The following is a 17716-nucleotide window of genomic DNA, read 5'->3' as shown; positions in this document are numbered from 1 at the left end:
CGTTTTCCTTTGCAGAAACTGGTTAGACCTTAGTATATCATGCTCATACAACTGTTTTAGAATTCTATTCTAGTTATTGTTTCAACCAATTTACCAGGTACTGAAGTAAGGCTCACTGGGCTGTAATTCTCAGGACAAGTCCTACCAAAATTTGAAAAGCTGGGTACAACATTTCGATTCTCCAGAAGAGTAGCTGATTTTAATGAGATGCATATTATTGTTAACAACTCAGCCATATCGCTTTTAGGACATTTCACAACTATTGGGCATTTGCAGCCTGGCAAGGATCTCCTCTGGTCTGGGTGACTTCTGGCTTTTTCATTCATCAGTCTGTTCTACTATCTCTGCCGCACACCTCAATCCCTGATGTTTTTTTCTTGAAAAGAGCAGCTGCAGGGCTGGTCTCTTCCCAACACACTCAGTATGGTAAAAACTGTTGCAAAGAAATCACTCTCAGCATTGTCGTTACCTCCCTTTATTTGTTTTATATCTTTGGCTATTCCCTCTTCTAATTCCATTTTAACCCCCTAATTCCTATCATTTGCTTCACCCAATGTACTTAACGCGGCTTTCTACTGGCCTCACAGCATTAATATTTTCCATTTGCTGAAGAACATAAGAACATAAGAACGGCCGTACCGGGTCAGGTCCATCTAGCCCAGTATCTGTCTACCGACAGTGGCCAATACCAGGTGCCCCAGAGGGAGTGAACCTAACAGGCAATGATCAAGTGATCTCTCTCCTGCCATCCATCTCCATCCTCTGACAAACAGAGGCTAGTTCAGGGGTCTCAAACTCAAATGACCCCGAGGGCCGCATGAGGACTAGTGCATTGGCCCGAGGGCCGCATCACTGACACGCCCCCTTGCTGCCCCTGGCCCCACCCCCAATCCACCCCTTCCATGAGGCCCCGCCCCTGCCCTGTCTCTTCTCCACCTCCTCCCCTAAGCGCGCGCAGTTTTAATAAATATATACACTCAGTAATGCACCTCACTCAAAGGACAAAACACGCACTTAGATTTACTGCCTAAGGCTCTGGGAGGGAGTTTGGGTGGGGGAGGGGGTCTGGATGCAGGCTCTGTGCTCGATGCAGGCTCCAGGCTGCGGCAGGGGGTGGGGGTGCAGGCTTTGGGACGGAGTTTGGGGATAGGAGGGAGTGCAGGGGTGAGGGCTGAGGGCGAGGGGTACATGATGCAGGAGGGGGCTCAGGGCTAGGGAAGAGGTTTGGAGTGTGGGGTGCTAGAATATCTTTTTTGAGGTGAGGAGACCACATCTGTACACAGTATTCGAGAAGTGGGCGTACCATGGATTTATATAAGGGCAATAATATAGTCTCAGTCTTATTCTCTATCCCCTTTTTAATGATTCCTAACATCCTGTTTGCTTTTTTGATCACCTCTGCACACTGCGTGGACATCTTCAGAGAACTATCCACGATGACGCCAAGATCTCTTTCCTGACTCGTTGTAGCTAAATTAGCCCCCATCATATTGTATGTATAGTTGGGATTATTTTTTCCAGTGTGCATTACTTTATATTTATCCACATTAAATTTCATTTGCCATTTTGTTGCCCAATCAGTCAGTATTGTGAGATCTTTTTGAAGTTCTTCACAATCTGCTTTGGTCTTAACTATCTTGAGCAGTTTAGTATCATCTGCAAACTTTGCCACCTCACTGTTTACCCCTTTCTCCAGATCATTTATGAATAAATTGAATAGGATTGGTCCGAGGACTGACCCTTGGGGAACACCACTAGTTACCGCTCTCCATTCTGAGAATTGACCATTTATTCCTACCCTATGTTCCCCGTCTCTCAACCAGTTCTCAATCCATGAAAGGACCTTCCCCCCCCATCCCATGACAACCCAATTTACGTAAGAGCCTTTGGTGAGGGACCTTGTCAAAGGCTCTCTGGAAATCCAAGTACACTATGTCCACCGGATCCCCCCTGTCCACATGCTTGTCGATCCCCTCAAAGAACTCCAATAGACTAGTAAGACACAATTTCCCCCTACAGAAACCATGTTGACTATTGCTCAACAGTTTGTTTTTCTATGCGTCTGACAATTTTATTCTTAACTATTGTTTCGACTAATTTGCCCAGTACCGACGTTAGACTTACTGGTCTGTAATGGCCGGGATCATCTCTAGAGCCCTTTTTTAAATATTGGCATTACATTAGCTAACTTCCAGTCATTGGGTACCAAAGCCGATTTAAAGGACAGGATACAAACCTTAGTTAATAGTTCCGCAACTTCACATTTGACAGTTCCTCAGATTTGTCACCTACAAAAGCCAGCTCAGGTTTGGGAATCTCCTAACATCCTCCTAACATCCTAACATCCTCAGCCGTGAAGACTGAAGCAAAGAATCCATTTAGTTTCTCTGCAATGACTTTATCGTCTTTAAGTGCTCCTTTTGTATCTCGATCATCAAGGGGCCCCACTGGTTGCTTAGCAGGCTTCCTGCTTCTGATGTACTTAAAAAACATTTTGTTATTACCTTTGGAGTTTTTGGCTAGCCGTTCTTCAAACTCCTCTTTGGCTTTTCTTATTACACTCTTGCACTTAATTTGGCAGTGTTTATGCTCTTTTCTATTTGCCTCACTAGGATTTGACTTCCACTTTTTAAAGGAAGTCTTTTTATCTCTCACTGCTTCTTTTACATGGTTGTTAAGCCACGGTGGCTCTTTTTTAGTTCTTTTACTGTGTTTCTTAATTTGGGGTATATATTAAAGTTGGGCCTCTATTATGGTGTCTTTAAAAAGCACCCATGCAGCTTGCAGGGATTTCACTTTAGTCCCTGTACCTTTTAACTTTTATTTAACTAACCCCCTCATTTTTGCATAGTTCCCCCTTTTGAAATTAAATGCCATAGTGTTGGGCTGTTGAGGTGTTCTTCTCACCACAGGGATGTTGAATGCTATTGTATTATGGTCACTATTTCCAAGCGGTCCTGCTATAGTTATCTCTTGGACCAGCTCCTGCGCGCCACTCAGGATTAAATCTAGAGTCACCTCTCCCCTTGTGGGTTCCCGTACCAGCTGTTCCATGAAGCAGTCATTTAAAGTATCAAGAAATTTTATCTCTGCATTTCGTCCTGAAGTGAAATGTTCCCAGTCAATATGGGGTAATTGAAATCCCCCACTATTATTGGGTTCTTAATTTTGATAGCCTCTCTAATTTCCCTTAGCATTTCATCATCACTATTACTGTCCTGGTCAGGTGGTCGATAATAGATCCCTAATGTTATATTTTTACTAGAGCATGAAATTTCTATCAACAGAGATTTTATGGAACATGTGGATTCACTTAAGATTTTTACTTCATTTGAATCTACATTTTCTTTCACATATAGTGCCACTCCCCCCCCCCAACCCCGCACGACCTGTTCTGTCCTTCCGATATATTTTATACCCTGGAATGATTGTGTCCCATTGATTGCTCTCAGTCCACCAGGTTTCTGTGATGCCTATTATATCAATATCCTCCTTTATCACAAGGCACTCTAGTTCACCCATCTTATTATTTAGACTTCTAGCATTTGTGTACAAGCACTTTAAAAACTTGTCCCTGTTTATTTGTCTGCCATTTTCTGATGTGCCAATTTCTTTTTTATGTGACTGTTTATCATCTGATCCGGCCTTTACATTATATTCTTCTGTCCTCTGCTCCTGACTATACCCTAGAGATTCTCTATCATCAGACTCTCCCCTAAGAGACGTCTGTGTCCGATCCATACGCTCCTCTGCAGCAGTCGGCTCTCCCCCATCTCCTAGTTTAAAAACTGCTCTACAACCTTTTTAATGTTTAGTGCCAGCAGTCTGGTTCAACTTTGGTTTAGGTGGAGCCCATCTCTCCTGTATAGGCTCCCCCCATCCCAAAAGTTTCCCCAGTTCCTAATGAACGTAAACCCCTCCTCTCTACACCATCGTCTCATCCACGCATTGAGACTCTGAAGCTCTGCCTGCCTACCTGGCCCTGCGCGTGGAACTGGGAGCATTTCTGAGAATGCCACCATAGAGGTCCTGGATTTCAGTCTCTTACCTAGCAGCCTAAATTTGGCTTCCAGGACATCTCTCCTACCCTTCCCTATGTCATTGGTACCTACATGTACCACGACCACTGGCTCCTCCCCAGCATTACACATAAGTCTGTCTAGATGCCTCGAGAGATCCGCAACCTTCGCACCAGGCAGGCAAGTCACCATACGGTTCTCCCGGTCATCACAGACCCAGCTATCTACGTTTCTAATGATCGACTCTCCCATTACTAACACCTGCCTTTTCCTAGAAACTGGAGTTCCCTCCCCCGGAGAGGCAACCTCAGTGCGAGAGGCAACCCCAGCACCATCTGGAAGGAGGGTCCCAACTACGGGAAGGTTTCCCGCTGCTCCCACTGACTGCTCTGCTTCCCTGGGCCTTTCTTCCTCCTCAACAGCACGGGGCTGTCTGAGCGGAGGTGGGACAATTCTACAGTGTCCCGGAAAGCCTCATCAACATACCTCTCTGCCTCCCTTAGCTCCTCCAGTTCTGCCACCCTGGCCTCCAAAGTCCGTACATGGTCTCTGAGGGCCAGGAGCTCCTTGCACCGACTGCACACATACGCCACCCGCCCACAGGGCAGGTAATCATACATGCAACACTCAGTGCAATACACTGGATAGCCCCCACTCTGCTGCTGGGCTTCTGCCTGCATTGTCTCCTAGTTAGTGAAAGGGTGGTTTACAGAAAGGGGGTTTGAAATGTGGTTTGGTTTATAGGTTTTAAGGGGACTACAGGGGAAGGGTTAGGAACGACTAGGGACTCCCGCTCCCTTCCCACTGCCCTTCCAAACTCCCTTGCGAAACTCCCTGTTAGCAGCCCCTGTATGCAAAGCTCCCTGGTCGCTTGTGCGCGGCTTTATAAAGCCCTGGGTGAATGCCCCGCCCACTGATTAAGACTCAACCAATTACCAGAGGCTTCGAGCTTTCAAACCTCCCTTTGAAGCTCACAGCCTCCAACTGCCAGCCACGGCACATGATCCTTCAAACAAACAAACAAACAAACAGACTGACAAACACAAGCTCAGCACACAGCAAGTAACCCCCAAAGAAGGTTCCCTCTTTGGCTCTAACAACCTCTTGCACCTGACCAGATGAGCTCCTTGTACTGTATTTCTTTCTTTCCAGTTTCCTTTGTTACCCAGGGGGCTTCCGTGCTTTAAGGCCATTTTGACTCACTTCCCTTCTGCACAATAATGTTACATTGACTCATTTCTCTGTGTTTTATTTTCAGACAAACTCCAGGCTGAGCTCAGTAAGTTCCATTCCCCCCAGTACGACCTTTGTGTGACATTGTCCCCTGCTCAGTGTGTCTGTGTCCAGGGGCGTTCTCACCCCTCTGTCTGTGTTTGGTTGCAGGGTGGAGAAGCGCCCAGCTCTACGCAGGTACTGTACATACCGCTGGTATTTTATCTATGGTGAGACCCACCTGCCCTGGGAGCTGTCTGCTCCTTTCCCTGCACAGAGCATTTTCCTATGAAATTCAATAGGCTAAAAACAGCAATATCACGGGGGGGGGGGCAGACGAAATGCAGATCTATTGCCTAGCACAGGGACACACACTCTTTGGGAAAGGGCTGATCGGTGAGGGAATGCTGCCCCCAGTGTCACCTTTCCAGGGCCATACCTGGGTTATGCACAATGGACATTCTTATCGGCCCATAATTGGCACTGAACTGCAAAACTCGCTCTTCCCAATGGCAGGATTTCCATGCGCAGACCGAGATCTAGCCACAATGTCCTTCTAGTGTAACAGGACCGGACAAGAGCTGTTCACTGTCTCCCTGGCTCTGGGGTGAGGCAGGCCCTGTCCCCACTACAAGGACAGGCAGGTTTTTATAACCAGTTTGTGACAGTCTCCTGACCCAGTTGCAACAAATCGTGCCCACACAGCAGCTTTTCTGTCCACAGCAGTGGCTCTGTGTGTGTGTTTGCACCCAGCCTGACCATGGGTATGTGTTGGTGCAGGCCGGGAGAGGCTGGCAGCTCCAGCAGGGATCAGAGAGCCCAGTGGATGTGCACACACATTGCAGCACCATAGCCAGGGCTCCTCGCATGCCAGGTATCTGAATGCACTGAGCTGGGAGGGAGGGGTGGATTACCTGAACTGATGGGAAAAGCGCCTTCCTGTCAGTGTAGAGCATCTTCATGAAAGTGCTACAGTGGCACATCTGCATCGGTGCAGGATTCTACGGGAAGACCTGCCCTGACACTGCGATTCACAAAAGCCAAGACATGAGGTGAGGAGATGCCTAAGCTAGACAATAGGAGATGCTGATGACAGTGGTGTGTGCTAGGCCCTGCCTCTCTCGTGGAGATAGGCACCTGTCTCTGCTTAGTGATCTACAGAGGGACCCCCCTTCTTGGAGTCAGGCAGCTTAGCACCTACGGCATATCTTGTGGGAATGAACTGGACACCTTCTTCACTCCACACAAACCAGCCAGGGGTGGAGGAGCTGGCAATGACTTTTAGCCCCGTAGTTAAAGCCGTCACATGGGAGACCCTGTTTCAATGCCCCCTTCTGCCCAAGGGGTTTTCTGTCTCTCAGGGGAGGGCCCTTACCCCTGGGGTATAAGATACTCTGTTCTGAGACTTCCTCTCTCTGGAAGCTGTTCCACTATGGACTGAATAGTTAAAGGTCATTGGGCACAGATGCCGACTTTCTTCTTTCTGGGTGGGTGCTCCATCCCCACCCCGAGGCCCCGCTCTGCCCCTTCCCCCAAGGCCCCACCCTTGCTCCACTCCTTCCTGCCCCCACTCTGCCCCCTCCCCCAGCCCCTCCCACCCACTGCCAAACAGCTGATCAGCAGGGCCCACCGAACAGCTGATTGGAGGGTGGCTGGTGAGCACCCACTTTTCTTTTCTTTTTAAATTTCTGAGGGTGCTCTAGCCCCGGAGCACCCACGGAGTCAGCACCTGTGATTGGGCCAGAGAGAGTGAGTATGCGACTGACTCTACAGCTGGGTGGTTAGAGCACCCCCCTGCGAGGTGGGAGAGCCAGGGTCTAGCCCCCTGCTCCAATGGGCCTTTAATTATTTATCCACCATGGACAGTCCTCAACAGGAGAGAGTGCAGGAGCCCCCCACGTCAGCATAGCCTAGCGGTTAGAGCTCTCCCCTGAGAGCGGCAGAGCCCTATTCCAATCCCTCCTCCCCCTTGGGCAGAGGGGGAGTTTAAACCGAGAGCCCCCACATCCGAGGGGAATGCTGTAGCCACTGAGCTAAAGTTTCCGAGGGAAGCCCGTCCCCACCAGCTGTTGTGTGTGGCCTCGCCTGAGGGTCCCAATCCGAGCAAGCCCCTGAGCTCACCTACCAAACGGCCTGGGATGGCTGGACACCTCTCTGCCCCCAGTCTGTGGAGCTCGCTGGGCCCAGGCAGGGGAACAGGCGTCCAGGCGCCTGGAGGAGGCAGCCATGGTCACGGCCAGAGGGAGAAACAGGCACTGAAGGAAAATTTACTGCACAAACTTAGACGGTGAGTGAGTTTTGGCACCTATGGGGTCAGCAGGAGGTTTATTCATCACAGTGAAGCTGAAGCCAGGGATTTAGGCCAGGAGTAACTTTTGTGCAGCACTATGGGACTCTGGAGCCCACGTCCTATTGACAGTCACTAGGGTCTGTGCCCCTCAGTCACTCAAATCCAGGTGAAGATCCCGCTCTGCCTGTGTCGCAACCAGCACAATGGGGAACCAGCTTGAGTGGCCTCTAAGCCCCACTGCAGCTCCCACAGTACCTGTCCCTCCCATTCCTTTGCTGCCCCCAATGTCTGCCTCCTGCCCCACCTCTGAGCACCTTCCCTCTGCCCCTTGGCACCTGCCCTCAGGAGCAGGGGGTGAAGCTTACCTTGGGGGAGGCTAGCTCCCTGTCTCCCCTCAGCCCAGGCACCCCCGCCCGCTGCGGGGATGAGGGACACGGTGAGTGGCAGGCAGAGGGGTCTCATGGGGGAGGAGGGGGGAGGAGAAGAGAGCAGCAGGGGGGCAGGGAGCTCAGGAGCGGAGGAGGGGGAAGAGAGGACGGGCTCACTCACCCGGTAGCAGCAGGCAGTGGGGGCCTCGGGGAGGGGCAGAGCGCAGGCGGGACTACCATGGCCTGGGTGGCTGGGGACAGGCTGGCAGTGGCTGCACCAGGGGCGCTATCCACTGCCCGTGCCTGCCCGTCTCCTCTCCCCTCCCCTCCCACCCGTGTGCATACAGCCTGCCCCTCCCCCTTTGCCTCCCTGATACCTTCCTCTGCCTGTGCCAGTCCCTTCCCCTCTCTACTCTTCTGTCCCCACTACTCCCCTCCTCCGAGACCCATGGCATTGCCCCTCCTCTCTGCTCCCCTAGTGCAACCCACCCTCAGCCCCCTCAACACACCCTCCCCGTCTCCTCTCCATCCCTTGCCCACCTCCATGTCCTTCCCCTTGACCTGACCCCCTGGCACCCGCCCCTCCCCTCCCCTCCACCCCTTTGGTGCCCACACCACCTTTTCATCCCCCTCTGATGCCTTGGTGCCGGCCTCGTGCACCCCTGCTCCCCCCTGGAGCTCTCCCCCTTCCTTCCCTTCCACTCCTGCTCCCCACCACCCTCCCCCTGCCCCGTCCCCCTGGCATTAGCTGAGCTCCTGACTCCCCTTAAGGGTGACGAACCCCATGTCACAGCGATTAACGGGGACGCGGGTTAATTTCCCTTTGATCCCAGTGACCAGCCCCTGCCCCCAGCACTGACTCTGTGACTCTCTCCCCAGTGGACGTGACTCTGGATCCCGACACGGCTCATCCTAACCTCATTCTCTCTGAGGATCAGAAAACTGTGACATACGATGAAAGACGACAGGATCTGCCTGACAACCCTGAGAGATTTAATACTTTTCCCACTGTCCTGGGCACAAACAGATTCACGGGCGGGAGGTTTTACTGGGAGGTGGAGGTGGGGGACAAAACGAGTTGGACTGTGGGGGTTTGTAGGGAATCTGTGATCAGGACAGGGAAGGTCAGACTCACTCCTGGGAATGGATACTGGACAGTGTGGCTGAGGGATGGGAAATACGAGGCCTGCACCTCCTCCCCAAGGACCCCCATCTCTGTGAGCGTCAGGCCCAGCCGGGTGGGGGTTTTCCTGGACTATGAGGGGGGCGAGGTCTCATTTTACAATGTGACTGACAGGTCCCATCTCTCCACTTTCACTGACACCTTCTCAGGGACACTCCGCCCCTATTTTTATGTTGGTTACAAAGAGGAGGGTAAAAACACTGCTCCCCTAATAATCTTCCCTGTCCCAGCTCAGGCCAAAGGGAATCTCTGTCCCTGAGAGTGACACCCGTGGCAGAGACTGTCCCCTCCCAGCGCTGACCAGCCCCCAGGTCTGTTCTATGGGGATGGCACAAAGGGCATCACCTGCCCCCCCCCCCCCAGTTCCCAGTCTCGGGCCTGTGTACTGGGTGGGGGAGGGGGAAGAGACGGGTGTGTGGGGAGCAGGCTGCTGGGTTGTGAGGGTGCAGGTACAGAGGGGGACGTGTGGGTGTAATGCCAGGGGTGGATGCTGTGGCCAAGGGTGGGGTGGAGAGGGGGCTGCAGCAGCAGGAAGGGAAGAGCCCAGATCACAAGAGAGAGGCACCAGCAGGGCCCTGTATGACTCAGGCACGGAGCAGGCGAGTAGGAAGCCGCTTTAGCCCCACTGCACTGCCAATGGTGGCAGTGAAAAATCACACTGGGGAGGCGCAGGGGTGGCAGGAGGCGGGTCTGGGGGAGAGACCCAGCCCTGAACTTTGGTGGAGTTAGGTCCCGTGCTCTAAATATTGGTGGAGCGTGGCCACCATTGGCCCATACAACTCACCGCCCATGCTTATGTGCTAAGATGTGGATGCTGAGCATGGCGTTAACCCCTGTGATTTCATAGACCCAATAAAGGTGTCGTTGACAACCCCATTATTTTGTGCTTCCTGTTTTTCTGGCTGTAATTTCTGGCCCACATGCCGACCAAAGAGCTGAATTGGGATGAAAAAGGGACAGATTCAGTTGTGTGTGCGTCAGGCCCTCCCCTGTCATCTTCCATAGCCCCAGTGTGAGGTCAGCGGTAGAGAAGTCACCATAGCCCAGAAACGAGTATGGGGAGTTTTTTAAATAAATATTGAATACATAACTAGTCCCCCTAGCCTTGCCATTGCCATGGGCAGCAGAGAGCCCTGGGTGACTTTGCATTAACAGAGACAGAGAGGCAGCTGGAGGGAGCAGCTGTGGGGAAAAGTGGTGATTAGCAGCTAAGGATGGAGAGCTGAGTTGGGACTAGGCAAACCAGGGCTGGGCACTCTCAGTGGGGGACACATATAGCTCTTCCCATCCCGTCCTGTGACCCAGCTATGCCCTGTTGCTGGCACAGAATAGCCACATGTTCCAAAACAGGCTATGGCTGTCCCCAGAGCCCAATTTCTTGTGCTCATGTTGACAGAGTACCCATGTCCCATGCCTAGTGAGTGCTGTTCTGTTGAGGGTGAGTCCCTCAACTGGAAAATGCCAAGTACAGTTCTGGTATCCTTCAGTCATACAATCATAGAATATCAGGGTTGGAAGGGACCTCAGGAGGTATCTAGTCCCATCCCCTGCTCAAAGCAGGACCAATTCCCAGCTACATCATCCCAGCCAGGGCTTTGTCGAGCCTGACCTTAGAAACCTCTAAGAAAGGAGATTCCACCACCTCCCTAGGGAACCCATTCCAGTGCTTCACCACCCTCCTAGTGAAATAGTGTTTCCTAATATCCAGCCTAAACCTCCCCCACTGCAACTGGAGACCATTGCTCCTTGTTCTGTCATCTGGTACTGCTGAGAACAGTCTAGATCCATCCTCTTTGGAACCCCCTTTCAGGTAGTTGAAAGCAGCTATCAAATCCCCCCTCATTCTTCTCTTCTGCAGACTAAACAATCCCAGTTCCTTCAGCCTCTCCTCATAAGTCATGTGCTCCAGCCCCCTAATCATTTTTGTTGCCCTCCGCTGGACTCTTTCCAATTTTTCCACATCCTTCTTGTAGTGTGGGGCCCGAAACTGGACACACTACTCCAGATGAGGACTCACCAATGTCAAATATAGGGGAATGATCTCGTCCCTCAATCTGCTGGCAATGCCCCTACTTATACAGCCCAAAATGCTGTTAGCCTTCTTGGCAACAAGGGCACACTGTCGCCTCATATCCAGCTTCTCGTCCACTGTAACCCCTAGGTCCTTTTCTGCAGAACTGCTGGCTAGCCACTCGGTCTCTAGTGTCAAACTTAAAGCCAAACCCTGCTGCCTTCAAGTTAATACTCACAGGGGCTGAGTTTCAGGCTGTGAAATGATGCATCCAGGATTTACAAGGGTGACTTACAGATGACTTTTTTTGTGACCATTCTTGCCTTTTTCTGACCAATAAAAGAGGCCTAGGAGATATTGTGCTCTTCTTTAAAAATTAAAAATTGTCTTAAAATCCCAAATTTTTCTAAAAGACTCTGTGGACAATAGGAGAACTGGTAGGTTTATAACATCCAAGAAATGTGGCAAATGAAACTTTATTGTATCTCAGACGTTGTTGTTGTTGTGCTAATTGCAACCAATGTAGTATCTAAAAGATAGATTTGGCACCTAAAGATGCCAATCAATAGGAGTTAGACACCTAGACACTTCTGAAAATCTAGGCATCTTTCCATGTCATTAGGCAGCTAAATACCTTTAGAAATCTGGCTCTTAATCAGTTGAGAGGGGAAATTATTTTCCTCCTGTCACTTTAAGTGTTATGCAGACAAAACTACACAGGATCATTTCTGGGGACAAGGCAAAGATGCCACGTTTATTATGATAATTTGATCTATAACCAATAGCTAATACCTATACCCATTCACAGCAAATGTTCTACAGGTGCTGGCTAGTTACCAGTCCTGAACGTAGCTTTTCTTTCTCCTCCCCAAAGTGCTTTAATGCCCGTTCTCTATCCCAGCCTCACTCCTGCCAGCCATTACAGACGTGTCTCTCTTCCCATTGCACAGATGGGGATGCTGAGGTACAGAGAGAGGAAATGACCTACCCCAGGTCACACGGCAAAGCCATGGCAGAGCTAGAGAGAAAAGCCAACAGCTCTCACTCTCGCTGTCATCAGCAGACAACAAGCCCCCCGGGGGAGGGACAGAGCCCATCAATTTGGCGGGGGAGGGCGGATTTTCATCGACACAGATTTCTGTTAGAAAATCCCATGAACATTAAACAAGTTTGGTTTGTGGAATCATGAATCAATTTGGATGAAAATTCTTTGCAAAAATGTTTTGTTTTCCAAACCAAAAGCATCTCCCGTTTGTGGCGTCCCCTTAAACTGTCTCTTCGCCCACAAAGAGGAGACGCTTTGATTTAGAAACGAGATAAGATGCGTCAGTCAGGGTACGTAGTTGCTCCCCTTACTGATTGAAAGATGATAAAATACCAGTAAAATTGACTCTTTCAGCCCTTACACAGCAGACCCCACTGACGGCATCTAACCGGGGCCGGGTGGGGCCAGGTCACCCTATCAAACATTCGGATACCCGGGGGAACGGGACAGTGCGAGGCTGCAGCGCCACCTAGCGGCCACGGGACAAATCGCCGGCTGCTGCACCTGTGTGCACTGGTGGTTCGGTTAACGTGGAAAGCTGCATAATGCAAGGTTGGCAAAACGGGGGTCTGCTGCACTACATCATAATCTGCAATGACTCAACCCGATAGGACACCTCCTGTGCTACGCTGCTACTAGTGACCACTCAGACAGGTCCCCACAGCTCCCCAGCCTTCCCCCACCAGGAGGCAGCTGTGAGAGGCTTCTTATCCCTAACCGACAGAGGGAGAAACGAAGGCTGAGAAAGGCGAAGGGCCTTGTCTTACATCCCAGAGCCTGTTTGCACAGAGTTGGGAACAGGACCCAGGTGTCCTGACTGTCAAACTAACCATCAGTCTGGAGTTTCACACACTGAATGATCAGAACAAAGTGACCTCGAACGAGCTACAGACCAACCACCATTCACACGGATTATTCAGCACGTGTTGTAGAAGCACTAGACCATCCGAGAGAACCAGGAACGCCTCAGAGACAGCCAATGGCGAGAAGGAAGGAGAACAATTCACCAAGCAGATGATTGGTTCTGGCTTATTTGCTGGGCCTTAAAAGAGAACAACAAAGTCCTGAGTCTCCACCCTGTCACTAGATCCCCTGCTCAGCCAATCAGCATTGAGACGCTGGCGGAGGCTGAGGGTTCCCCAGACGGCCCAGGGATGGCTCAGGTCACCAGTGAGGATCGCTCTCAGAGCAGTCTTCCTGTCCCATCTCTTTGGGACGGCCTCCCTCCACGAGGGCTAAAGAGCAGCCCCCTCCTCGCCAGTCGAGGGAGGGAAGTAGGAAAAAGGGAAACCAAAAATGATGAACCCCAATGTCCCCCTGACTCTAATGGACAAAGGCCTAGGTGGTAAAAAAATTCTCCCATCTTAACTTAGTGTTTTCCACGCCTTGAATTTGGCCAGCACCAGGTGGGTCAGGCTGCCTAGGTACCAAACCTCTCTGGGGCTCTTACCTGTTCCACAGGGACGTCTGTCTTCTCGCTCAATTAGCAGTGGGAAAGGGGAAAACCCCAAGGAGGCTCCTCCTCATGATCACAGGCCTGACCCAGAATCCTCTCTCAGTCCTCAAGGAGAGACCTACAGAAGGAGACTCTCCGCAGCAAAGCCCCGGGGGTCTCTGAGATCGCCCCAGCCCTGCAGCCTGTCCTACCTGGCCGTTGTCATGGACGCTCTGTGAGATCACCGCCTCCCAACCTCCTTTGACCAATCAGCTGAGGTGCTGCAAAAGGCCCTTGTGAGTTCACCACCACACCCACCCCTGCCCTGCAGGGCTAATGTCCTGCCCCTGGCCAGCCCCTTTGCATGTTTGAGCTGCTCTCCCTGTGACACCCCCACGCACTCAGGGTTAGTGCTGGGGATCAAGCAGGCAGCACATGGAAACCTCAGAGGCTCTCAATGTGCCACAATCAGTTTTGCAGAGATTTGGAGACTAAGGCCAGAAGAGACGGTTAGAGCATCTCATCTGACCCGTCTGCACATCACAGGCCTCCTGTATGGTGCAGTAGCGAGTTTTGGACCAAAGCAGACTCCAGAAAGGCACCTCCTCAAGGGATGGAGAAAGCACCACTTCCCTTGGTAGTCTGGAGGAAATTGATGCTGTGGGGGGGCAGGGAATTCACCCCAGGGCCACACTTGTGAGTCTGTATCATAACAGGCATGCACAACAGCACTGCACAAAGTTTGTACACGTCACCTTAGCTCTGATGGTTCCTAATGTGTAAAGGCCTGGTCTCCATGGTGTTCTTTGTGCTTCTAGAACTAGTTTGGGGAGAGATGCACTAATTTATTTGTTATAGTGAGGGGACCCCCTGGGGTGCAACCTAGAGCTGGGGTACCGCTGAGCCCTCTGTCTCCCCAGCCTGGGCTCCCTCTCACTCTGCTGCTGGGAGAAGATGCGGATCACTCCCGGGCCTGCACTCACACAAACCTTTGCCCAGGCAGGGACACACCCAGCTGCAGGGACTATGAAGCTTCTCCCCAGCTCCCCAGCCTAGGTCCCCGGCGCTGCAGTGTCTTGCCCTGGCCAAAAGCCTGACGGTATCAGTTTATTCCCCAGTCTGCCCCTCCCTCCAAGTGGAGAGGATCATGCACCAGTCTCTGGTCCTGAGCAGGTGCCCCAAGCACATCTAGCAAAACACAGGGCTTTAGGGGGAAATAGAACACACAGTTAGTAACTACGCAAAGAGGCTTGAAGTGATTGTAAGCAATGAGCGTACAGCGCAATGCAGGTTACCCAAGACCTGAACCAAAAGAACCCTCTGCTTTGGCCCCAGCGGCAGATCTGGCCCAGAGCTGAGGCCAGGTGCCTCCCTGGGGCTGTGAGAGCTGAAGCTCCAGACTCACTTTCCTGCTCAGCCCCAGCCCTTTCCCCCAGGTCTCTCCCCTCACAGGAAGGCTCCATCTCACGGGCTGGCTCCAGCCACTGCAAAAAGTCCGAACCCTCCCCAACCCCCACCATCCAGCTGCAAGAACATACGAATTCCCCAGTGCAAAATGCATTAAATCTCGGTCACATTGCACCCAGCTGTAGGGCTGCCCATGTAACCAGCCACATCCCTGGCACGCGCTCCACTCTCACCACAGCTGGAGCTCCAGGCCTGGTGTCGCGGCACTTAGGATGCTCTGGGAGGGGGGATGCAGCGCACTTGGGGGGAGGAGGCAGGGAAGAGGCGGGGCGGGGATTTGGGAAGGGGGTGGAATACGGATGAGGGCAGAGCAGGGGCAGAAAAAGGCAGGATGGGAGAAGGGACTTGGGGAAGGGAGTGGAATGGGGCAGGACCTTGTGGGGAGGGGTAGGGACCGAGCACCCCCGGGCCAGAACGGGCATCGGCCCCTATAACAGCTGCAACCAGTAAGGGAGCCAAGCTCTGCTACAAAAGGAGAGAGCACAGAGGCAGTGGGTGGGCAGAGGCAGAAAGGGCTGGGGTAATGGGGATGGACACACACACACACACACAGACACACAGACACTGCAATTATTGTACGTATTTGATTCCTTTAACCAATTTTAGTTCTCATGTTATTTTTTTATTGTGAACAAACCTTTAGCTTTCCGACACTAAAGGACTGGCATCAGCATGATTCTGGGATAAGATCTAAGTTCTACATTGACCTGGGTGTGCGGTTTGAGCTTTGGGATCAGAAGAACTTTTTTTCAGATGAGATTGGTTGTAAAGAATCACTTGTCTCTGAACCCAGTGGTTTTGGTGGTGATATAGAAACTGGAATGCCTGGCGAAACTGCTTTGATGACTTCTTGTTAGCCAGTAGGGTGAAGCAGAAGTTGCTTTTGTTGCTGGTTTGGTAAATCCTAGGGAGGATTAGCCACCAGCCTCAGGGCGTCTGCCCTACTTCTCAGCAGTTCAGCCTGAATTTGGCACCCTCAGTTGTGTCCCACAAAGCCACCACGGTTACACCGTGAAGGACATATCAAGGACTGGTGACATCACCATTATCACTTGACTCTGCACAGACTGACCTGGTGACTGGGGGAAGGGTCAGAAACATTCTGTGCACGTTTGTCCGTCTGTCCCCTTCTCCTCCCATCCCAGGTTCTGGCTGCAGATTTCCCCAGACACTTGACTCCAAAGCACACGAGTTCAGATTAAAACATGAACCAAGATTACTAACTACAGAAACCAGAAGTGAAGTGATATCAAACAGATCCAAGCAGATTACCTAGTAAATAAACAAAACTGCAAACAAAGCCTAAAAGCCTAGGAAGATTGGGTCTGATTTAGCAAGTGCTCACCCTGACTGATGACCCACACAGGCTTGCAGATGCTGAAGGCACAAGCTGCACTCGCTTTCCAGCTTGGGCTCCCCACCCCCGCGCCAAGTCATTTTCTTTCGGAGCTTCTCTCAGGTGTTTAGCAACGGGAGAGCAACGAACAACCGATGATGTCACTCCCTGCCTTAGAGAGCTGTTCCATGTGGCCGAAACTCGTTCTTCCAAACTTGGTTCCCAGCCCAGTTTGTGGAGAAACACGGGTACCCAAAATGGAGCTCAGTGTCATGTGGTCTGGTCACATGCCCTTGCCCACCTTGCTGAGCCCATTGCTCAGAGGCTGCCTGGAGCATTCTCCAGCAGGCTCACCAGGTAGGGGTAAGATTCTCCTAAGGCCTATTGTTTCCCCTGCTGGCCCTTCCCAACCAGCTGTCTACACTGGAAGCATCTTTCCTAGTGGTTGTCACCAGGTGTAAATACATTTGAAATAAAGATACAGAGTCAATATTCATAACTTCAGCTACCAAACTGATACATGCATATGAACAGGATACTCATATTCAGCAAATCAGAACTTTACCAATGACACCTTACACGACCCATCTGGTACTAAATGCATCATCATGACAGATCTGGGGTGTGGTGTCAAAAGCAGGTTCTCTCTCCCTTCCCCCAGCAGGTCGGCAGGAAGACCCAGCAGTTCAGCAGCCAGGGCTGTGGCAGGGAGGAGGGGCTGACCAGGACTTCTCCTCTGCCTGGCCTTTGCTGAGACCAGGCAAAACCAGAGGGTCACTCATCAGCTCCGGGTCAGCTGCTGCTGGAACCTGCTCCCAGACATGGACAACTGGATACTTGGGAACCAAATGCCCCTGCTGGTCGTGGGAATTAGGAAATGGACATTTTACTACGGCCCGCCCTAGTCAGGGCACTGAGAGAATTTCCCTCCTGTGTGGAGGAGTCTCTGATGTCCAGTGTGGTGTTAGCTCCAACGGAAGCATTTTCCACGCTAAGGACATCTGAGAGGCTCTTCCCTGTGTGGATCTGCTGAGGCTTGATGCCATGTGAGCACCAAATGAAGCTTCCAACACATTCAAGCTCCTTCTCCTCTGAATTACCTGATGGGGAATAATGTGTGAGCTCAGATTGAATCTTTTCCTGCATTTATTGAAGGTTCTCTTGTGCGGACTGTCTGGTGTCAAGCAAGGTTTGATCTTCAAATGAAACTTTGATGTTTACGAAGTTATGAGCTGGGACTGAAGCTTTTCCTTTCATCCAAGTGTAACCCTTCTGCCCCTCTGAGTTGGCAGCAACAAGGGCCGGGTTCAGTATCCAGGGGGTCCGTTTCAATAACGCAATGCAAAACCG

The 17716-nt window shown here is 51.4% G+C and overlaps 1 protein-coding gene across 2 annotated transcripts in view; it reads left to right on the top strand.

The window, feature by feature from the left end:
- Positions 1–9532, top strand: part of LOC123378588 (butyrophilin subfamily 1 member A1-like) — a 60615-nt gene extending 51083 nt beyond the window's left edge. For both annotated transcript variants that reach the window (XM_045032603.1, XM_045032602.1), the window contains 3 exons: positions 5278–5298; positions 5403–5429; positions 8769–9532. In XM_045032603.1, coding sequence (XP_044888538.1) covers positions 5278–5298; positions 5403–5429; positions 8769–9331 — 611 coding nt within the window. In that variant the 3' untranslated portion in view covers positions 9332–9532. The remainder of the gene's footprint in view (positions 1–5277; positions 5299–5402; positions 5430–8768) is intronic.
- Positions 9533–17716: the final 8184 nt, after the last annotated feature.

This window comes from Mauremys mutica, chromosome 10, assembly GCF_020497125.1.
Source record: "Mauremys mutica isolate MM-2020 ecotype Southern chromosome 10, ASM2049712v1, whole genome shotgun sequence".
NCBI classification, from domain to species: Eukaryota; Metazoa; Chordata; order Testudines; family Geoemydidae; genus Mauremys; species Mauremys mutica.
The sequence above is the reverse complement of the archived record's forward strand: the minus strand, read 5'-3'. Positions and strand labels throughout refer to the sequence as shown.